The sequence below is a fragment of the Anopheles moucheti genome, chromosome 2 (assembly GCF_943734755.1).
Source record: "Anopheles moucheti chromosome 2, idAnoMoucSN_F20_07, whole genome shotgun sequence".
Lineage (NCBI taxonomy): Eukaryota > Metazoa > Arthropoda > Insecta > Diptera > Culicidae > Anopheles > Anopheles moucheti.
The window spans coordinates 3,724,409-3,747,592 of record NC_069140.1 but is presented as its reverse complement, the minus strand read 5'-3'; the positions used below and the strand labels follow the sequence as shown (position 1 = coordinate 3,747,592).

Sequence of the window (23,184 nt, the reverse complement as noted above, 5' to 3'; positions counted from 1 at the left end):
TGTGGAGAACGGAGCAGATCGGATGAACCGTCCACAGTGAAACAGATCACTGGGATCCCGAAGAAAGAAAACCCATTGCGTCCGAATCTACCATCACCGAGAGGTCACGCAATTACCTGGAGGACGTGGCCAGCAGTTAACCGGGCCTACCATGCTAATGCAGCACCAGAAATACAAAATGCAATGCAGCGACAGCAGCAGCACAACCAAATAAACCATTGAGTGAGCCATTAGACGTATAGAAAGAGTGTATCGATTTATACGAAACGTGGGTTAGATGGGGGGGGGGGGGGGGGAAGGGAAACAAGCGGGAAAGTGGGGAAACGAAGTGTTGTGACGTATAATTTAAGATGTTTTATTTTTCATATAAAAAAATCAAACCAAAAAAACACAAAACAAACGCTAAACTAAATGCAACAAAAAAAGAAAAGATAGTTTTTTATAATCAGATGTATTATTATACAAAACAAAGCATACACACGAAAAAAACGAACGAGAACGAATAGCAAATGCATAATAAGGCGCGTAACAATATATGGCGAGATGTAAAGTGTGGAATACAACAGAGCAGTAAAACAATGAGACGTTCTGTCTGTCTGTTTTTTGTTTTGTTTGGTACATTGGTTTTGAAAAGTAAACCATAAAAAACCGATGCAGTATTTCAAACTGATAAGACAAATGATGGTTGTGGTCAACGCTAAATATGTATATATAAATGAATATATATATACATATATATACATATGATAATGAAACGAAGCACTATAATGTATAATGTATTGTAACTTTACATGAACATGAACCTAACAATTATGAAAATGGAACAAATAAAGTATTCGAAAACTATAATCTAGCTACAATTTCTGTTGTTTGCACTTTCATTCTCCACGTGTTTTGTTCGATCTTGTATGAAAATCTTCTAGTGTTGGCACTTCGAGCAACACTATATCGCTGCAATACTGCGATTAGTATTATTTCTGCTCTCAAATAAAAAAATGATGACACTGACGCGATTCTGGAAGATTTCGCTTCACTCAATACAGATGTAAACACAAGCAAAGAAATAAAGAGACAGAGAGTGAGGAATACTTACCGGATGTATTTGATATCCTCCATCCATGATCTGTTGGAATCCGAAATGATGAAAAAGATTGCCTGCGGAGATTTAAACGAATGGAAAGAGATGAAATTAAGAACATGAATAAAACAAAATTTTGGCACAAGTACAGAGTGGTACATTACCTTTTCAAACAAAAACCGACACAAGAAATGAACCGAAAGAACATTACCTTTCGCCAGGTGGTGATGTGCGAGATGATTTACTGACTCAGCGATAATTCCTTTAGGCAAGAGCTCGTGGGTCATTTCGGAGGAACTTTACAAGTATTACAAATCGTACGAATGAAGTTCATATGTACAGCCGATATCTAATATGTATATATAGAGAGAGTTTATTTTATCGTTATCTGCAATAAATACGCTTGTGTTGTAAAAATAGATGTTTCCAAAAAACTTCCTATACCTATTTGGCAAGATATTTCCTTTTCTTGTTGTTTACTCTCCATTCCATTCCATTTCCATCCCATCGCTTTCATTGCATCAACGTTTCTGTTTGTTTCTGTTCCATTTCCTGCCAGCAGCTTTCACTACGCACCAACAATCGGTTAGGATTTCATTACACTACTCCTACTAGTTTTTTGGGGCCTACTATTGCGTTTACCGGGTAAGAAGGAGTGTTATATTTTCTATCTGTTCCATTCATTCTGCGTTTAATACTGTCGATTTATGTTTGCTTTATGGTTTGCATTTCACATCAAGTTACCTTTGCTTGTTACGGTTGTTGAGTTTCAGTGATCAGATCGGGGAAAAAGGTAGCTATCAAAAATAGATTCAAGTTCATTCCTGAGCCCCACAAACACAGCACATTCCAAATGCCTTCACTTTACCGAAATCCGTTTCCATATACCTACTGATAGTGGCTTGACTGTACTTGATTCACCGCTTGTGTAAATGCATTGCAGGATAGGAAAACGCCTATTGTATTTTTTTTCTCTTGTTTGTTTTGTGAGCAATTCGTTTCGACAGAGCATTTTTGTGTGTTTTTTGTGTCTTGCTGATTGATTGTTGATCGTTTATACTACTGCTACTACTACTTCTCCTCCCGAACCCGATTAGTTGTAGTTCATTCGCATTGCTTCACGCAACCGATCACGACCATTGTGAGCAATAGCAAAAATTCGCAAGACGGGGGTTTATTTGGCGATTTAGTTAAAGAAGAAAGAAGGAATTTGTTCGTTCTTGAATATACATAGTTGTTTGCTACTTGTTTTAGTTAGTTGCATTGTTTGTTCGTTAAAAGTATGAGCACACACACACACACACACACAAACACACGAGAAGGAAAAAACTGTGTCACACTCAAAAAACGGAGGGATGAAAACCTCCCCTTGGAACAAGAATATGCGATTAGTAATTAATAATTGATTTACATTAGTAACATTAGATGTAGGAAAAAGGTGAAACTACGCACAACTCATTCACACATTCATTGTCATTAGCAAAAGGAGAGCGTTCTTATCATCATTCCTGTGGAACGGTGAACGGAAACAGCAGAATTGGGTGATGAGGGATTAAATTAGTTTCACAATTCTTTTTTTGTTTAAAAGGGTATAACGAACATATTCAAAGCAATGGTAAACTCAACACAAACCTAATGCATATGGACAAAGCCTGACTAGGCGTTTTAATGGAAGCTCTTGGCGCGACACTCGTTTTCGATGTGCTGCTTCGAATTAGTGCTGAATTCTGCTTTACTAGTTCTACAGTATGCTGCTGAACGGAGGGAACATGATTGTGTGCTAAGGATTTATGCTATTGCTAGTGAAGAATCCCGTAACCTAATTAAAACGGGTCAGACATTGTGTCATTTGATGACGGAATTAGAATACACGAATGGAACTAACAGCACACATATTCATAAAAACACACATTCACACGTACGTATGTAAGAGAGAAAGTAGTAAAACAAAGATTTCCATTACGATGCTCATTGTTTGTTGGCCCTTTGTTTTCATTTAAAACACATTAACAAATCAATTAAAAAAACACACGCTTGACCAATTGGTTTGCACTCAAATGGATCGTGATAAGAAAGGGAACCGGGAGCATGGGCGAGAACGGCATGTTTTTTACGCGCTTCATCACAGAGAATGGCATAATATGTCCCTAGCTTCGCTATCTTTCCGCACTACTACGCACATCACTCCTGCACTGTGTAAAAGAACAAACTTGACCGAGTTGCATATATGCCTTTAACCTTTACACGTTATTAGTGTGTTAAAATTATCATTACTTCCTACGTGTTACACAAGAAGAAAACGCTACCGACACGTGATTATACGCATTCGTTTTATGGTGAATTAAAATCTAAACTCATTGAAAGAGTAAAATTGCATTGCTATATACGAGAATCGATAATGAGGTTTTTGTAAGACTTGAAGCGCTTTAGTTGCTTGCAAATGTTCGAAATGTAGCTTCGCCGTCTGTACGGTTGTATATATGATTGATTGTATATATGATTATATGTGTATACTATACGCGTATTAAGAATAAACCGAGCAAAATAGCATCCCGGAAGCGGGCAGCTACACTGAACCGAAATGAGAGTCGAACGATAAGGATGTTACACGACGGCGCAAAAACGACCTTATGAAAAAGAGTATATCAGACTTAATGTTTAACGATGGAAGCTTAATTCATTGTTTGCTTATACTTTTAGTTGATTATCACTCGCAGTAGTAGTAGTAGTAGTGGTAGTAATGATAGCGTTATTAGCAGTAGCATTTGAAGTATTAGTAGTGCTAGTGGTCAAAGTGTTGTTGCTAGCAGCATTATTTGGCATCACGGTAGGCCACGCTATTTTTGCGTCAATCCTCTTGTACGCTATCATAAAATGTTTCCCTTTCGCCGTCATCCGGACGTCTTGCGGACATTCGGTGTCATGTAGAAGAGTTTCTAAAAATATGCACAAATAAAAACACGATACGGAGTGTGGTTGTTAGATAGCATTTCTTTACCAAACACACAGTACTATTTCTTACCTTCACCGTCGATCAGCTTGAATAGACCATAGTCTTGGGCATTTGTGATTCTTGCCTTGTGGGCAATTATCCGGCATACCTCCTTCGTCGTGGTATGCGGTCGTATTGGAAGTGTGCGCGTTTGTATAGAACCATTGTATTCATCTGGTATGATTACGCGTAGCACCGACGAGCAGTTTGGCATCGTAGATGAATCCCACTGTAATGAATAGCGTTAACAGTTAACCATGTATTCGTGCAACACGCACAAACGAAATACATACATCCAGTGTAGATGTTCCTTCCTGTTCGCTGAGACTAAAGTTCTTAAGCACGTGCACCGCACTGCAGAGGGCCGTTAAGTAATAGCCAGCTTCCCCGCTTAGCAACGATGGTTGTAACAAACCCCACATGTACTCCGCCTCTATTTCCGCACCGATAAAACCACAGTGTGCCACAACCATCACCAACACGGGAAGGAAATCGTCCGCACTCAATTGCTGCCCATTGCAACAAGTGGTTGCTTCAAAAATGGTCGATACAGCGGCAAGAAGTAAGTCCAGTTTAGCTAACGGCAGTTCCGCCTCTTGCAGACGTACGAACAACGTTGCTATTTGTCGCATCGCTGTAGGACTCGGCGGTATCACATTGCCCTGAAACAGAGGGAATTTATCATCAAACACATTACTAACTCTATACCATTTCATTATTCATTTTACTAGCAAAAAATCGCTTTTATCTCAAGGTCCTTCATCTGTATGCCGCCCTACTTACCTTGATACCGAATGCAAGTGGACCGCGACCTGCTGTCGAGCGAACCTTTTCCACAATCAGCTGTATATCGCCCGACTGGCTGTAGTAATCCACGAACAAACCGTAGAGATGCTCGCGCAACGGCAGTATCACCAGCTTATGCATCACCTCCTCCAGTATTGAGTCGAGGTTGAGGAACTCATCCGCTTTCAGCTGAGCTCGTGCCTTCTGCACCTCACCAGCAAACTCACCCTCGCCGTGCTTCACCAGATAGTTCTTCATGCCGGACATGAATTGGCGCATGTTGCGCATCACAACCTGCGGATGTGGAACCGCTTTCGATTCCTTCGTACAGGCGATAAAGTTGCTTATGTTGCGAGAAAACGTTGAATCCGCCTTGTTCGCAAGGAAGAAGGCGTACGTGGCAATCGATTCGCCCGGACCATTATGTGAAGACCTGTTGCGTGGATGACCTGTGCAAATGAGAAGAATCAAAACGAATTAAAGCAACTGTAGAGTGGTGAAGTCATTTCTTGCTACCAATTTCAATGATGAAGAAGTGTTGCCATTTCATAATAAAGTATCTACCTCGAACAAGTTTGTCTTCACAGCAAGTAAACAACTTATGCACCAACTTGTGCCACATTCCATCGAACCGAGTCGTTTCGTTAATCTCCTTTCCCTGGTCTAGCCGGCTGAATATCTTGCGATATCGCCGCTTCTTCACCAGCAGCGTTCGGCCACGCTCTTCTTCGATGTGTCCCACGTTGATGATGATGTTGCCTTGCTCGTCCAATCCGAACAGCTGCTCTACATCTGCATCGTGCGGGACCACATTCGAATCGAGCGAGTTCAGAATGGTACAATCGTCGATCATGATCGTATTGTCGGAGAGCGACACAGATGAATCACACTCGTCATATTCAACCCGACACCAACCGTCCAGCAGCAGCACGGAACAGAAGTTTCCATCTGTGACTGATGTGCGCTTTGTCGAATATTCACACTGCGGCACTGGAAGCCCGTCCTGTACACGAAATGCCCCAAACAGTCGATCGAATCGGCTACTGCCACTACCGACGGTCGTACAACTGAGAGCCCGTAAGTGCTGGCCCTTTTGCAAACACTTCACATCTTCGGGGGCTGGGCGCTTCCGTGAAACGCGTGCAGACGACTGCCGCTCAACACGACCGGGGTTTTCTAGTTGGTGCTGTTTGCCAACAATGAGCGCCCCGTTATCGGGCCTAGCACCACTAGCTAAATCATCTTTCGGCCGGCATTCACCTTCATGGCGTAATGGCGTTGATGCAACACCAGTAACTATCCCGTGAATGGTGTTTAAGCAGTATTTACGACCCCTAGATCCGTTGTTTACCCCAGCCCGTCCTTCTCCGGCCGGTCTTTTCCGCCGTGTCCGATCCACCAGCCAATCTCGAGATCCGTATCCGCATCTACTCCACGAAGACGGGGGCGATGTAACCCCATCGTCGAAGATGCAATTCATCACGGTGGCTTCATTCCGGTTCACGTATCTTACATGTGACCACCTTCTGTACCACCGCATGGCAGATAGAGAAACGGTTTTTGCCCGACTGCACGAAACGGCGAAAACGATAGTTTCTCATTAGAATGATGAGGAGACGGAGTCGGCGTCCCGAATCGGGTTTGTTTTTCAAGGTGCGTTTAGCAGTGGTAGCTGCCGGCTGCGCAAAGGCCCTTCAACTGGCTATGCTTTCCTGCGCCCGTGCAAACCAATCACCATCGATCGAACCTTTTCCTTTGAAGACCACAATCAAACTGAGCCGAGAGGGTCGTGCAATGCGAGCTCTTGAGCTATGCTTCCATCTATGTCCTTGACGTTATCGTGCGTAGCAAAGAAAGAAAGTGTCAAAGTCTTCACCCTCCGGATGCGATCCACACATACACACACACACACATACGGCGGGCGCATACGACCATGAGTAACACACTCTACTCATCAAGTGCACAATAAATTACGCATCCTCATGAATATATTATTAGCTCAGCTCGCTTCCATTCTCTCAGTTCCCCATACACCCAACCCTATTGGAACCCAACTTGGTCAGATCTATCTGGAAATATTCCCGAAATAAGTGGCTTCTCATAGAGGCACCACCCCCAGGAACCCGATACGCAATAAACCCCGTGCAAATACTGCATTATTTTACACGTTTCAAGGCAAGTCAAGGCAAATAAACAAACCAACCCACTCCAAACATGCACATACCGTTGTCCGCGTCGCCATGTCGTCGCGCACAGACACTAAGTAATCATTGTACAAATAGCCGCTACTTATCAGACGTTTCGAACGCCGATGAGTGTAGCTCCCGGGAACGGCAGAGCTATCAAAAGATAGCGGAAGAGCATGACTATTATGACTGGTCACACATACACGCACGTTCACGCCTCTTTGCCGGCTTGGTATGCTCCCGGTCCGAAGGTTTCGTCAATTATCGGGCGTCATTACTCGTGGCCACCGATCGTTTTGATCCCATTACAATGTATGTCAAACCATCCGTTTCCTTAGCATGTGGGGTGGCTGACGCAATAAAGCTGTTGTATTATACAGCCCGAGCGTTTTATGTAGGTTACGGTAAACCGGTTGCAACATTGCCAACATTCAACGAGCATCCGGCCGAGACGAGACCTACAAAACATTAGCACGGGTAACTCGCACAAAAAAAACATAAAATTTCCATACAATCCACCTTCCAGGTAGTGGGGAATGATGGATTTCCCTTATCCGGAATACATTCACATCGTTTTTAAAACTCCCGGTGCAAATATGTCTACCCGAAATCCGTATGATTTTTTGTACCTCGCCGATCGTTATGTTTCTTTTCGCCTCATACCTACCCTGGTTGGAAAGCGAACCGAAATGGTTTAGGTCGACCCGTAGTTACAAGTAGGTTCAATTTTAACTCGCTGGACAAATCGAGTGAAATTAATCCTATGACCCATCACTAGCATGCAGCCTACACAAACTCTGACTTCGTACGAAGAAGTTCATCCATAAGAAGTTCATAGTTTCATCTACTTACATAAAATTTCTCGATCGCGGCAACTACGGGATCGCAGTATAGTAGCTACTTTTTGCTGTGACTGCGGTAACGGTTGGTGTACGTCTTTACGGTAGCGGGTGTCTTTGGCAACCGAGCTGCTGTTGTCGTAGCTATTTCCCATATTCGCAACTTCCAGAGAAGATTCTACAATGTTCCCAACACAATTAGAACAGATACGACAGCTACGGATGGGTAAACTAAAGGAGCTACTTACGTTCGTTGGGAAGGAACGAGTCCCACTGAGAGCTATCCCACGGTTCAGAAAAAACGGTACCATCGTCCGAATGAGCGCTATTGATGGCTGATGATGCATAGGCTACATACAGAGAGAAAGATATACAAACATTCAATACACGTTCACTATTGCACTTGCAATCTAGAGGAACAAATATATATACCATTAGCTTGCTTCTCCACATTATCGTAGGCCGACTTTCGCTGCCCTCTGTTGCCTAATGTTCCGAATCCTGACTCGCCAATGCCTCCGATGCCGCTATCATTCGCCAGCATACTATCTAACAATCTTTCCGATAGATTCAGTGCCGGCAACTTCTTGGCAATAATCTGGTGTATCGTGATCGGTTTTCCCATGAGACTATCTGTACTCTTCTGGTGTGGTTTTGCTGTCGCTTCAATAGTCTTCAGCGAAGTAGAGGGAGTTTTCCATCGGATATCAGAATCATAATCGTTCGTAGCGTGAACGCCACCACCTCCGGTGATACTCAGTTCATGCATTCGAACACCCGACACCATCGAGTCGTTTTTCTCCAGCGCCAGCTCGTCCAGCGATGCGGCAAAGTTGTTCTGCAAATATTCATCATTATATTATAATATAATTAATATAATTATAATATACATCAATGCCCATCACATTTTACACTTACATTACATCCGTTTCCATTGCCCCATGGGTGCACCGTGTAAGATAGTATATCATCATTTCCAAACAGCTGCTTTGGTGGTTCCGAATGACGCTGACTGCTGTTTGACGAAGCCAAACGGTTTAAAGGGCTGCGACGAATTATGTTACTTAGAATATCCGCTGGATCCGCATAGAACGGGCTGGCCTGTTTTTGCTCCTGTACTCCGATGCCACCTATTGCGTCCTCTAGCGTTACCGGTGTACCAACGGGTGTGGTGATGTGTGAAATGTTCATGCACGATCGCTGTCGTGAATCGGCCAACACCGTCCGACCGAACCGATTGTCGTCCTTCGGTATGGGTGAAAATGTTTTCAATGCCACCGGTGGACGGGCTGGTTTGTCGGTCGGTGTGCTGGCGCGATCACTCGAAGAATCAAAACCGCCCATACCAACGGCCAGATTGTCGACAGAGTAATGTGTGTGTGCACCACCGTGCGCTGTAGGGCCACGGTAGGAGGTGAAGTTACCCTGTCTGTAACTCATGGAATCGATAGACGGAGAAACAAGACCTTTAAGAGCTAGAGGAAACAAACAAACAGAGCGAAACTTTATAACAAAACATCATTCCATAGGTTTACGACGTGATCCTAACATACTTAAGTCTTCCTGGCCAAACATTCCATGCCGCTGGCCTAGAAGGGACCTACGATCGCCTTTGCTTGCAGCATCTTGCGTCCAGATGTCCTCATAATCACTGATCTTATCTACGAGAGTGCTTCGGCAATATACGGAAGGTGATTCCAAAATGTCGGATTCCTGTAATTGTAAGATAACAACATGTATTATACGCATAGATTCGAACGCTTTTCAAAGATCTCGTACTAACCTGATAGTGTTTCGATTCTTTCCGCTTGTTACGACGGCTTACGCGAGTGCTCGCTGGAACGCTGAAACAATGATTGTCGAGTTCCGGTTTGTGATCGTTTACCTGACCCGCAGGTGGTGGTTGCTTCTCCGATCCATCTCCAACAGCGTTGTCGGTATCACAGTACCACACGGTATTGCTTACATGTGAACCCTAAACGTGAAACATTATTTAATTATTTACCATTGTGTTCTACAGTTCTAATTTTCTACCAATCCCTACAGCTTTGGACGTACCGAATTGTTGATAGCACCAGTAATCAACACTGGTGTTTCTCTGCGCTGGAATGCTGTATCTCTGGTAGGAAATCCCGTTGTTGGTGTGAAGTCCGTGTCTTTTTGTTGCATGAATGTGGTTCTTTCCACTGTCGGACTGTTCTCTGCAATCTGAAGCTTTATTCGTCTTGCCGGTGGTGCTGGTGGACTTCTGCAATAAAGTATTTAGTGATTAGTGCATACACAGCTTGGGAATTGGTCTAGGCAGAGATCTCTTTACTGTACCTAATCGGTTTGATGTTGAGCGTATTCGGTGGCGTTGGTCTAGTTGCACGCGGCTTCCTTTCTAACGTGCTGGTCGCATTCAACACATCGCCCTGTCGGCTCTCCATGGATGATGAGGTTGAACTTGTCATTTCACCGCCATTTACATCTCCGTTGGAATGGCCCCCGTGGCTACCGTGCCCCAGTATGTTTGCGTTGAACAGCTCTATTTGCTTTTCTACCTCATGTTGCGTTGTGGGTGAAATGATTTGCTGCTTGCGTGCCTTGAATGTGCTCGTTTTACCGATGATCCCCGTCTGGTTCTGGTCGGTCATCGGTGACATCATGATGGCACTGTCGATCGATTCCGGACTCAACAGCGTTTGCCCATTGCTGACGGTGAAACTGCTCAGCGTCGAGAACGTATCGGTCGGTGTCTCCCCGAACGTGTTTACCATTCCACCCCCACCCAGTGAGGTGCCCCCGATAATAGATGTACCGTGACCGATCGGTGTATGATTAAGTACGGATATGCCGATGCCGCTCGAGTGCGTTGCTTCGGATGGGGTATTCATGTGACTAGAGGTGGCGGACGGTGTTGTCGCCGGTGCGGTGGTTGGTTTTGGTTTCGGAGAGCTAGCCATCGGATAGCGCCAGAACTCTTGGCCGAGTAGTGCCAGTGATGATAGTTGTTGGCGATTTTTCGCCTCGCGCAACGCTACCGGAAGACATAGTTGAACGGGCAGCTCGTCGCAGCATTGCGTGTAGTGAGCGATAAGCGCAGGTATGGATTCAAACTTAAAGCGAGAGCTCTCTAAGCTCAACTGTCCATTGTTAGACTGTATGAGATAGTGTTCGATGTAAGGTCCTGCGTTTACCGGTAAACGCACCGATACGGCCATCGTTTTTGACTGACTAGAACCGCGGACAATAAACGCCTAAAATCGGGAACATGGGACGCAACATGTAATGGATTACTAAACTTCTAAACGGTTCGACGAAAGCACAACCTACCCCTTCTTCCTTGCCCTGCAGCAAATGGATCGCGCCGGAACGTTGAATGCCGGGTAAAAACCATACCGGATGCGAACGAAGCAATCGTTCCAGCAGGCTCATTACGATCGCGGTCGCGTTGGCCGAACTGTTCGATTCCTGTGATTCGTCACTGGAAGTCTCTTCACCCTCGGCCATAATGCCTCCTTCCGAGCTGGAGACAAGTGATGTGTGCGACTAAAAAAGCAGAGAACAAAATACCACATTAAAGCATTCTACTTAACCGTAGCCTGCCTGTTTTGCAACTTTCCACCATGGGCCTTACTTCATAAAGTTCTTCCTGTGAGAGTTCACGATTACTTGAGAGCAGAGGCATCATATCATCGTCCATCGTTTCCACTTCGTTCTGCTGAACGCTGGAGTGCAATGCGCTGAGTCGTCTTTTTGCCATTGCCAGTGAAGAATCCGGTCTGCAAATGAGAAAGAACTCCATGAATGAAATGATCCATAAAGCGGGTTTCGCTCGGTGGGTTACACCTCCGCTGTACTTACCCTTTTGAAAGCTTATTGGCGCTGTTTCCACTGCCGGAAGATACATCCTGCTTAAACTTGGTCACCTCAGCGTACCGTCGGATCAGCGACGAACTATCGACCAAATTCGTTCCACTGTCGAGCTGATCACGACCATTAATGCACGGTCCACCGTCGGGATTGTTGCTCAGCTTTGCCGGCAGTGAAATGGGACGCACATTGGCTGGGGATAGATCGGACGCACAATTCACCAGGTGATGTCGGTTGAGCTGGCGCGTGGTTACGTCTCTGCTGTGATAGAAGTCATCTCCGAAACTATCGACCGGTATGTCCTTCCGCTCGTAGCAGTTGTCATCTGTTTCCGATTCCATGGTTACTCACAAAATCACACACGCACACGCAGAAACTGCACTTATAAAGCGATCAAACTCTTCTCCACTCCCCTTCCCCTTTCGTTCCTGCCAATAATGCTCATACGTTCCTGTAAGGTGGGGTCAACAATTCAAAAGGAAACCTATAAGAAGATTAAACTCCGCGTTGCGCGTCTATTTGATAGCTTAACGAGAGACACGAATGTAATTCCCTAAGACCGTCTGTCCCATACTGCATACGTGTGAAGGTCTACGGAATGCCGTACAGAATGTGTATGTAAACAACAACGCGCGTTTGATTGCTTTTTATTTTTATCTGCCCTGTCGCGCAAACATCATGCCCTAGGGGTCTCTCGGTGATGATTATGATGTATCACACATTTAAGAAGAATTCCAGCGCCGCCTGATTCATGCGCCACTGCTATAGCTTGCTTTGATCCGTGTGAGTAGTAGAGTTTTTAAACTTTCGATAAGAGCACCCAAGCAAAGCGCAGTCGACATTGCTGTGCATTATTCGGCTTGCCGTACAGTAGCTTCTTCCCCACCCACCAATAATCTCGCACCCATTTACACTGCACAACGCGACGACCGACTGGGGGAAAAATATGACTCTGAAATGCTACTTGTCTGCCTACCAATAGTGCGACCAACGGCGACGACTCTTGATTGCTCTTTTTTTACTCAATGAATGGATGCACATTTATTTCAACGTTGCCGCGAGCTTCTTTTCAATCGACTTAATTGATTCGGTCACTCCGTCTCTCTTGGCATTGTGGTTCGTGGCACACAACAACAAAAAACTCTCATCTTCATTGTAGCGACAGTTGCCACCAGAACTCGCTGCTCCCAGCGAACAAGTTACGTTAACACATTTTTTGGGCTAATGCAACTACACCAAACGCAGCGACAAATCACGTTCATCATCAGCTGCATAGAGAAACACACTCCTTTTGCTATTGAACAGGTTTTTCAATTACATTTTTCTACATCATCCCCTTCCAGCACAAACACCTGACCACCTGGACACCCCTTCGCGGATTACAATTTCAATCTTCACAGCCCATTTTAAATTCCTTCAGACTCTACGGAGATTCGTTTGCGTTGGATGTTGGGCTGGGAATGGGCCCCCTGAAGCAGGTTACCTCCTTCCTACGCACCCGGGGATGAAACATTAACACATGCGTATTGCAGAGATGTTTTGCGGACTGTTTTGCACTATTAACATGAAATGTGGATCGATACGGGGTGGCGATAGCATCAAATATTTAGCAAATGGCCTATTCCCCTCCATACTCCTGTCCGATTGGGACGAGTCGCACGCCCAAGGGTCCAAATTATTGTACAGCCCAAATGTACAATGAATGTTGCTGTTTGGTTGAAACTTCAGAGGAGGGAGGGAGTTCGGCCGCTTCCCTTCCGCCGTCGTCTACTTCCCTTCACACCCACAACCTGCCATGCTTTTCTATCCGCACCAACTTTCCAACCGACCACAAAACAAAGGGCACACTTCTTTGTAATCGACACAACTGCAAAAGGTTGCGTATGTATTTCGAACTCACTTTAATACTTCGATGGTTCCGCGCACTTGATGGAAACCGTTTTCCATCCAACAATCGCGAATTCCATGGTTTGCATGGAAAAGTTCGCGCACAAGGAAAAGAAATTGCTGCTCCGGCCAACTTCTTGCCGTTTTGACATGTACCACACTACATAAACCCGAATGACAATTGGCCCAACACTGTGTGTACGTAGGAACGAGAGGGGTTGCTTGATTGCGTATTTTGCGGGTGAGTTGGTGACTGTTCTCACGCTGCAGCTCTCTCTACACGAAGGAAAAATCTGTCAAATGTTTTTACACATAAAATTATGACAAAATGATTTTGAAAAAGCATATTAGCCTCGTTTTTATAATTTATTACATCATTGTGTTCGGGGTTGACTCCTGTATCACTCTACATTTCCGTTCTTTTCTGTAAAAAAGAGTTCAAACGTAGTCCCACAGCTGATGGTTGTACAACAAAATTACCACAGTTGAACTCTCTTCATTCCATGCACGGTGAAATTCGTTACGTCCTAGAATGTATAAATACTACTATTCGTCGCGCTTATAGCTTTTTGTATTTTGTTTGTTAAATCACATTCTTGCAGACAGTTCTAGATGATTTATTAGTCTATGGACTGTGTTTCTACTGCAACTCAATTTACAACAGTTCTCGTGTGAATATTTGAAACGACGGTTGGTGGCATTACGAATTGACCACGTGAGTTGAAGTGTTTTTTAGGTCCAGGCACCCTGCGCAGCGTACACCTATTCTTTATTACTGTTGTGTAAACAGTATAGAACATTAAAAAGAACCTCCAGCATGAGAAATCTGTTACACTTAACAACACATCAGTTCTGAGTTTAATTCGCAATGTGACAACGAATCCCATCCAATCCAATCCAATGGACAATCTTGTTGCCTATGAGACAACATGTCTAGTAATGATTGTTCTTTACTGGCTACATAAAACTTACCAATTTGGTTTGGCCTGCAGAAAAAACACGCAGCTCCCCAGTCTTCTCTTGCACAGCACATATTTTAAGTCAAACATCAAGATTGGTGCGCCTCTTGTTAACGCACTGAAAGGACCGGTAGTTTCTTCCAATGCAAAACAGCAAAAAAAAAAAAACAATTCGTTGCTAGTGTGAGAAAGGCATTTCTTCTTCAATTTGGGCTCCCAATTCTAACCCCCAATGGCACCCCGCTCGACGAAAAACCCCAATGGCAATGTCAAACATTTGATGTATTTTCGGGCAGCTGCGCAATGGAGCCCGCGCTCTCGAATGCAAGAAAACAAACGAAACGATACTTGTCTTGACGAGGAGCTAGTTGTTTTTTTTTCGTATAAAGCTACGCTACAATCGCAAAACTATGACTAATATTTTGCTGTAGTGTTTTGAACCTCAAAAAAGATAGTAATTCGTGCGAAGTGCCTATCTAAACACCCTGTTTGTATGGTTTCATTGTGTGGAATAGTCTCTCGGATTGTAAAACATTGAAGCTGGATCGAGAAAATGTCATAAGAAATGGTGCGAATATTGGGCACCAAACTTCTACGCAGTGCTAATGTTTATCTACTTTCAATATGCAGTATTTCGCGTGTGCGTACGTGTGTACACATTGTCCTAGATATGTGTTGGCCATGTGCGAAGTTGGAAAATCTCAAGAATACCCTTTCGAAATCATAGAACGTGCTGTGCTTATCGCGTAAGGATTTTTAGAAGAACAAAAAGAAACAATACACATTCAACTTCTTCGATCCCTCCGAAACAATCCTCGGTGAAAGATGCTGCCAGAAGTAGTGAAACTGATAAAAATGGCAATGAGCTCATGAAGCCAGATAAAAACCGACCGCATGGTTACGTCTCGATGGACATCATCGAACGTGGTTCACGATTGTAGTCGCAGCGGCCTTACACGACCATCTACATGTGTTGAGCGCTATAGCACTAGGCGGGGAAATTTCTTTATCACATCCTTATTTCCTGTTCTCCACAGACGCCTGAATAAACCGTCGCCGGGCGTCAATGTGTGTCCCACCGCTAATCATGTACATCGAACCGAGAAAACTGCATCGTTTCGGGCGCGTGATACGAAACGGAAGTAATGTATAAAAAGAATGGACGACCGAACGGATGGTTCTTTCACGTTCACGAATCGTTAGCACAATCATCTAGAGCGGACAGGAGATGCGTCCGCGCCTTCAAGTTTACAATTCGGTCGTTCACCAGGTCATCTAGCTACATGTTAGCTAAGCTAGCTGCCTAGTGAAGGGCAACATTGTACTTGAGTTTCGCAAAATGGTTACCGGTGCTGGTTTTCGATCGGAAGAAAAGGAACATTAAAACTAGTGAAAATGAAGTGCTTCATAATGCGGTTGTTTACTCTTTGTGCTCATAGTGTGCTCACGGTGTGAAGATTTGTGCTACACGACTTTTGGAGCCCAGTTGGCGAAGTTCCCGAAAACGAACAGTTTAGAATTTATTACCTCCATAAGGAGGTCGAGGTCAACTTGATTGGCAAACCTTTCGTCAACTATTGATCTTTTTTATTGCCTTTCCGTTACGAAAGAGTCATACGCTTTCAGTGAATTGCTCCATTCTAATGAGGTGAAGGTATCTTTTTTAGGTAAAAGATGGAATCAACTCCCTTCAATAGAGTTCAATAGAGTGTAATATTTGGTTATCAAACTTATGTCTGTCTGCAACTGCAAGCAAGATCCGAATAAATGTAGCAGTGTGCCGATTAGAATGTGGATGTAAAGAAGAAGTATGTATAATCGTATGTATAATATATCAAGCTATTTTTATTGTGCTTGTTTTGATAAGCTTCCCATTGCAACGTGGTCGAGTTAATTTACATTTTATCTGAATTCTCCATCCACAGACTAGCTCCATGACGTTCCACGTGGCATACGAAACGAATAAAAATATATATTTAACTACCGACTGTGCCTTAAAAGCTTGGCCAGTACATACAATTAGTGCAATAGGCATAAATGTATATTTATCATAATATTTCAAAAAATATCTTCAGCTCCACGTGAGTCATTGGACAAGTGCTTTTTCCCCTGCTTGATAATTCCAGCTCCAGTAGGAGCTTCATGGGTCTTCCCTAGATACTACGCCAGTTTCAAATAGCAAATTTTGAAATACCTTTGATTGATTTAAAACCGTCAGCTAGTGGCCTAGTCACAGGTACGATTATTGTTATCGTTCCCTAACTAGAAGTTGTAAAAACGCTTTGTATTCACACAAGAACCAATCAGGTCAAGATAGTTATTGCGACTGTGACTGTGGAGTAGCTCAGAAAAAGGAAACCAAATGTATACGTCCTTTTATCGTACTAGTTTGACATACTTAAATACTGTACGACTAATCGTAAAGCAATTGTACCACTATACTTTGAAGCTTGGCATTATTTCGCCAAATTATAATCAATTAATGTGGAAATTCCAATAAAAACTAACAAAGCCATATATCAAACGATGTGCAATCCTTTGAATGTCGGATTTCGTAGATAGGCATAAGAAATAATTGAAATATGGAACGAGAAGTAATGGGACACGCAGAGCCTTCGTGGCCTTTGCAACCGTCGTTTCGAATTTAAACCGTTTCGAAGATGGCATATTCGAACAGCGCACCGCACGGCGTTGAGTTTCGAAGTCGAGATTTCGAGTAAGAGCGTTTTTTGTGTGTGCGTGCGTGTGGATAGCTGCATGTGTTGATGAGTAGGCGAGTGTGTTTGTACGTTTGCATGTGTTCGCTGTGTGGAAAAATCAATACGAGTCCGGCCGTGGAAATCGTGGAAAAGTAGCGAGCTGCTTTTTCCGGAAAAATAAGCCCAATTTGCAGTGAAATCCGCGCGTGAAACGGTGCAAAAAGTGATTTGGAACCACCATCGCCAGCGTTTTGTTGTTGATGTCGGCCGTTCGTGGACGGGATCTATTTTTGTAAACTTCACGCAGGTGCGTAACGCGAAAATTTAACTGGGCTTGCTCAGGAATAATGTGTGTTGTGTGGTTGGTGTTTGGTAAAAGGCAAAAGGGCAAACTCGGGAAAATTTCATGCGCTGAGGCCTCCAATAGCGCTTGATTTTGGGAAATGAGCTGAGTCGAATGGCAAAAAACTGTAAACAAACCGTGAGTCTCCGCAGTCGCAATGCAGTCGCCGTGCGGGAAATTAGTGATTTTTCGGTGTGCAGCTAAGAAAAACCGCATTTTTCACGGTGCCGTGCATGGCAAAGATGGTAGAAAATTCGCATCGTCCACCGTAAGAGCGTGTATATTTTTTCCCCTTGGGCAGCAGGACGAACATCATGTTCATCATGTCGAAACCAAAGCCATCGGGGCTGGTGGTCTTGCTAGGATGTGCCGTGAGAAAAACCAAACGATCGTGGGCACTTTGTGACAAAAGGTACGCCGTGAATAATTTTCATGTTCAAGCGCTCGTGATGAGAATTCTCTCATCGGCCACCATGTTGTTCGTGGCCGCAATATGGGCAATAAGATTGTAGTGAAAAGTCGGTTTTTTTTTTCTTCATCTCGCCATGTGGCGATGCGAAATGCATTGCATATGAAGTTTAAATGCCAGCCATGCATCAACGCCTTGGCAACGAAAATTGCACTCACAAATGGAAAAGCAGGACCCGAAAAATGAATCACTTTGTTGCCGTGTCCCTTATTGTACATGCACGCGGTAACGCGAAGCGCGGTGTGAGGGGAAAGTAAACTCGAAACACACACGCACACCAACGTAACGGTACGGCACGGCACGAGCATGAAACATGAAGCATAGAACATAGAACCCATAGTTTGTTGGCTTGGATTTCGTCCATGCTGTGCCATAACAAAGGGAAGTGTTTGCTATGGTAAGGATGAAGGGTAGGCGAAGGGAGTAGGGAGTATGGCGGAGGGTTTAAAGGGCTGTATACATGCTTCCCTTGATGCACGGTGAACTCACCGTGCGTTGTACAGATCGTGTTCGTTGTACCGGGCGTCGAAAAACAATGGCCGCGCTGTTCCTGTTTGGATCATTTTCAATATTGCATAAAATTACATGATGGCGGAAATTGAAGATGTTAAACGATTGCTATTGTTAAGGGACACACAGAATATTTTTTTAAATTTGGAAGTATGGAAATATAACATAATTAGCAATATACGCACAATAGCATTAGCAATACAAAATAAATAATTCATTTTATATTATCCCGAACTGTTTGAAAAAAAAATACTTCTTCTATTTTGCGGTCCGGAAATGTATCCTTCTGTGTAGCCCAAAACCACAAAAAATCCTTCAATATTTCAAGATTTAAAAAGTGTTTTTATAAAAAATAAATAAAAAAAACAAACAACAAACCAAGCGCAAGTCTGCATTAGATAGAAACACTATACGAATATCGACTCTGTTATTACAATTCCTTCAGGTTCGACTGGTCCAATCTTCCAATAAATCAAAACCCTCTGTTAATAGACAATATAACTAGTGGAGCTCTGAGCAAAAGATGCAAATTCTGGTACTTACAGTGTAACAAAACACATCCAGGATGAGCATAACCATAAACGCAGTGGACGCAATGGAGTACGTCGAGGATGACAACATTACCGGTGCATCAGACGACGATGACGATGACAATCCCAGCAGTCCGGGCAGTGCGTACGATGACGGGAACCTCATCAACGTTGCCATGGAGAATGAAGTCACCGCACAGCTGGTGGCCGCCGGTGTCGTCGGTGTTGCAGCCGCGGCCGCTATCACATCGTCCAAGAAGAAAAAGCGGCCCCACTCGTTCGAGACGAACCCATCCATCCGCAAGCGGCAGCAGAACCGATTGCTGCGGAAGTTGCGGGTATGTGTCCAGCAAACCAGCGTTTTGTATAGTTTCGAAGACATTTAGGCATCTTGTGGTGTTTTTTTTCTCCCCTTTCGCAGCAAACGATTTTCGAGTACGCCACGCGTGTTGGACAGCAGGCGGTTGTCCTGGTCGCCACCCCGGGCAAGCCAAACAACATCTATAAAGTATTTGGAGCCAAACCATTGGAGGATGTGCTGAAGAATTTGCGCAACAACGTGATGGACAAGCTGGATGAGGCACTGGCCGCTCAGGCACCGCCGCGGGTTCAGGATGATCCTTCCCTGTTTGAACTTCCGCCGCTCATCATCGACGGTATACCGACACCGGTGGAGAAGATGACACAGGCACAGCTTCGTGCATTCATTCCGCTGATGCTGAAGTATTCGACCGGACGAGGAAAGCCGGGTTGGGGTAGAGATTCCACCAGGCCACCCTGGTGGCCAAAGGAGCTACCCTGGGCGAACGTTCGCATGGATGCACGCACTGAGGAGGAAAAACAAAAGGTAAATGCAATTGGGCTAGCTTAGCCGGTGGGTTTTTGGTTTAAAAACAAAGGGTTTTTTGTCACACATATTGTACCATTAATCTTTTACTGGGACGGACACGCACAGATAAGCTGGACTCACGCACTGAGAAAAATTGTCATAAATTGTTACAAATACCACGGCAGAGAAGATCTGCTGCCCGCGTTCAGTGAAGAGGACGAGAAAGCGAACGCCATAGCAACGGCTAGTTCGAATGTAAGTATTGCAGCATACTGCGATTGCTTGGATCGTCTGATGCACAAAATGATGCACTTTCTTCGATCGCCATCAATTCCTATCGAATATCCGTGCTGACCATGTCGCTGTCCTATTTCTTTTCGATTTGGTTAACGTTGCAAACAAAACAAAAAACGGGGATTGACTCACAGGTTGATGTGATGAAGATTGAAAATGGCAGCGTGGTGACAGTTGGTCCGGCCGGCAGCGGTAACACAACGACGGCCACCATCACCAATGGTGCCGGTGGGCAACAACAAATCATAATCCATCAAGCGCACCCGCAGCAGCACCAGCAGCAACAACAGACACAGTCAAACGGACAGACCACTACGACGATCACGAGCGCAAATGGGCAGATCATTAAGGAGAACCCGGACGGCACCATCCAGATACAGCAACAGTCCTCACCCTCGCAGACCCTGAACGCGCAGGTTTGCTTAGACTCGATGGCTCTAAGCGATGTGGATGTTCGTACTAACACCAATTTTCTACTAAGCAAAACTTATATTCGATGTTGTGATGCTTTGTGTGTTTTACCAATATTTTCCGTTCGGAGTGCCCGTTTTAAGTTATTTTGAATTGGATTGACATTTTTTTTTTTTGTTTTGCCGTATGCTAGTCCTGATCATGATCTGCTGTTTCGCGATGTGGAAAAGACGCTTGGTTCCGCTGTCGCGATTTCGCTGCTTACGTTTTGTTTTTGGTTTTGTTTTACTCACTCCTTTTGTTGTAGTTCTTCGAATAATTTCCATTAGATCTTGCTACGTTTGATCGATTAGATGTGTTTCTACTTTATTTAATTCATTACTTATCCTGCATTATTTCTTTATTTAATTTTACTGAGTTTTGCCTTGTTATGCATTAGGTGGTAATCTGAATGTCTCTATCTAAAAACTAAAAATTTGTTCCTTTGGTTTTTTTCTCTTACAGTTCACTCACACCGTATTGCAGACCATACAGAACCCCGACGGTACCGTGTCACTTATTCAGGTTGATCCCAACAATCCTATCATCACGTTACCGGACGGAACTACCGCACAAGTACAAGGAATTGCAACCGTAAGTGATGTGCCGGCGTGTTCAACGATGCCCTAAATAATCTGGCTCGCTTCATTCACTACCTTCCTACAGCTGCAGCAACAAGGCGACGGAGGTGTACATGCAATCCAAACTATATCAGACGGACAGGGTGAAAGCATGTCGGTTGACCTGACGGAAGCAACCCTTGGTCAGGATGGTCAGCTAATAATCACGGGAGAAGATGGGCAAGGTATGGACAAGTTTTTTCCTGCAAATTATGACGATCTTCTCTTAACATCTTTTCCCCATGCGGTTGCAGGCTATCCAGTGAACGTGAGCGGTATGATCACCGTGCCGGTGTCCGCACAGATGTACCAAACGATGGTGGCTAACATACAGCAGGTGCCGAATGTGGATGGAACCGTGTGTATAACCCCGATGCAGGTACATAACATAGCGTCCAACCATGCGCAACAGCAGCAACAGCAACAGACCTCTTCCGTAGTTAGCACTGCTAATACTACGACTCAGAATTTGACCATTTCGACGAATGTGGGTGGATCGAATCAACATCACGCTACCGCAATGCTGGCCAACTATGCGTTGGCCAGCAATGGGACGCTTTTGGCCGTACCGCAAATGCAACACCATTTGCAACCCGGCAAGCATCAGCGTGGCAACAACGTGTCACGCGCTTCCACTGCTACCGGTGGTTTGTCGATGGTAGGCCTTAATGCGATATTGCCCTCATCGCAGCGTGGTTCCTTTAACATTTCCACCTCCAGCCTCCATCAGGCACAGGAAGCGGATGCTAATAATCAGAACATTACTAATAATAACAATAATAGCCTGTCTCAGCACACTATGAACGTTCACCGTAAATCGAACGTCATACCCAGTGGCGGTACCATCCTCGGTGGTACCGCTGGTATCGGTGGGAATCAGATCAAATTTTGTATACCAAAGATTGAGCCAATGGACGAAGACAAAGACGGTACAGTGGTATCTTCCGACAGTGGTGATACGCACAGCTTTGTCATACAGTTGACTGGACCTACATTTACAACGAACGATTCCAAATCCTCCCAGCAGCAGCAGCAGCAGCAGCTGAAACGTGACATTGAGCTGACGGTTAATGAGGGCAGTCATCTGATCGATGCGTTGAGTATAAGTCAGAAAATGAGTAGTAGCAGTAGTAACAATACCTCGAACGTAGAGGTTGTTGATCAGCAGAAACATTTTGGTTTGCAAAGTGTGTAGAATGACTAACGAAGTCTTATTGGTACGGACGGAAATAGGGAAGACACTAGGAGACAAAATGTTGACATAAAAGGTTACCTCCCAATCTTACCCCATCTGTACAACAGCTAGCAAAATGTCCCCATATCCTTTTTTAATTTATACCAATGTGCCATTACATTAGCCATATGACATACACAGGAAGTGTGTTACTTTTAAGTTGTTTGACTAAAGAAAATGTATCAGTTTTAGGTTAGTAGTAGTAGTTTGAGTTTTACTTAAGAGCCAAAACCAACTCCAACTGGGGTTGGTGGTGTAATTGTTTAGTGTTGTGCTTTCGTTTTCTTGTGTTTTTTTTATTATAATATTAGTGCTCACTTCATTACTTTTTTGGTGCAATTTCTAGTCTTATGCGTAACGTATATGATTGTGTCATTAACTTATTCAATTTGTAAGCAGATTGTAAGTCGGGTTAGTATATTTGTTGTATAAAAAAGGGAAAAATTTAATGGAGCTAGAAAGCGCAACCAGTCAATGAAACTAAAGTCAGTACAAACCACACAAAAGCACAATTGGTGGGTGCATGATTCGAGCTGATCGCCCTTCAGTCCAACAGTTTGCTCACGCTCATTGTAGGCCAACGAATGTTTCGAAAACGAAGCTTAACGAGGGTATAATATTTAT

At 44.1% G+C, this 23,184-nt stretch overlaps 2 protein-coding genes across 3 annotated transcripts; one reads left to right on the top strand and one right to left on the bottom strand.

Annotated features, from left to right (window-relative positions):
- Positions 1-1,432: 1,432 nt before the first annotated feature.
- Positions 1,433-12,077, bottom strand: LOC128302732 (protein sprint). The gene is made up of 15 exons (XM_053039596.1): positions 11,728-12,077; positions 11,501-11,645; positions 11,197-11,412; positions 10,204-11,120; positions 9,940-10,129; positions 9,665-9,856; positions 9,435-9,594; positions 8,794-9,356; positions 8,314-8,719; positions 8,130-8,231; positions 7,895-8,059; positions 4,854-5,305; positions 4,364-4,732; positions 4,101-4,299; positions 1,433-4,014 (listed from the first exon to the last, which is right to left on the bottom strand). The coding sequence occupies exons 1-15, from the start codon at positions 12,075-12,077 to the stop codon at positions 3,767-3,769; spliced, it is 4,674 nt and encodes a 1,557-aa protein (XP_052895556.1). The 3' UTR covers positions 1,433-3,766.
- Positions 12,078-17,930: 5,853 nt separating this feature from the next.
- Positions 17,931-22,680, top strand: LOC128298267 (DNA-binding protein Ewg). Of its 2 annotated transcripts, none has more exons than XM_053034365.1 (8): positions 17,931-18,036; positions 19,149-19,471; positions 19,555-19,980; positions 20,089-20,217; positions 20,391-20,708; positions 21,172-21,300; positions 21,373-21,511; positions 21,581-22,680. In XM_053034365.1, exons 2-8 carry the CDS (start codon positions 19,169-19,171, stop codon positions 22,519-22,521), a joined length of 2,385 nt encoding a protein of 794 aa, XP_052890325.1. In that variant the 5' UTR covers positions 17,931-18,036; positions 19,149-19,168; the 3' UTR covers positions 22,522-22,680. The 2 variants fall into 2 exon arrangements, with proteins under 2 accessions (XP_052890325.1, XP_052891072.1); XM_053035112.1 differs by lacking the exon at positions 17,931-18,036 and adding an exon at positions 18,276-18,490.
- Positions 22,681-23,184: the final 504 nt, after the last annotated feature.

Bases quoted from the DNA above. Each gene is read 5' to 3' on its own strand.
- LOC128298267 (XM_053034365.1), top strand. From the start codon at position 19,169: ATGAGCATAACCATAAACGCAGTGGACGCAATGGAGTACGTCGAGGAT. The intron at 20,709-21,171 runs GTTCGTACTAAC...TTTCTCTTACAG, and splicing joins TGGCTCTAAGCGATGTGGAT to TTCACTCACACCGTATTGCA. The intron at 21,512-21,580 runs GTATGGACAAGT...ATGCGGTTGCAG, and splicing joins CACGGGAGAAGATGGGCAAG to GCTATCCAGTGAACGTGAGC.
- LOC128302732 (XM_053039596.1), bottom strand. From the start codon at position 12,077: ATGGAATCGGAAACAGATGACAACTGCTACGAGCGGAAGGACATACCG. The intron at 10,130-10,203 runs GTACAGTAAAGA...ACTTTATTGCAG, and splicing joins CTCAACATCAAACCGATTAG to AAGTCCACCAGCACCACCGG. The intron at 4,733-4,853 runs GTAAGTAGGGCG...CCTCTGTTTCAG, and splicing joins CACTTGCATTCGGTATCAAG to GGCAATGTGATACCGCCGAG.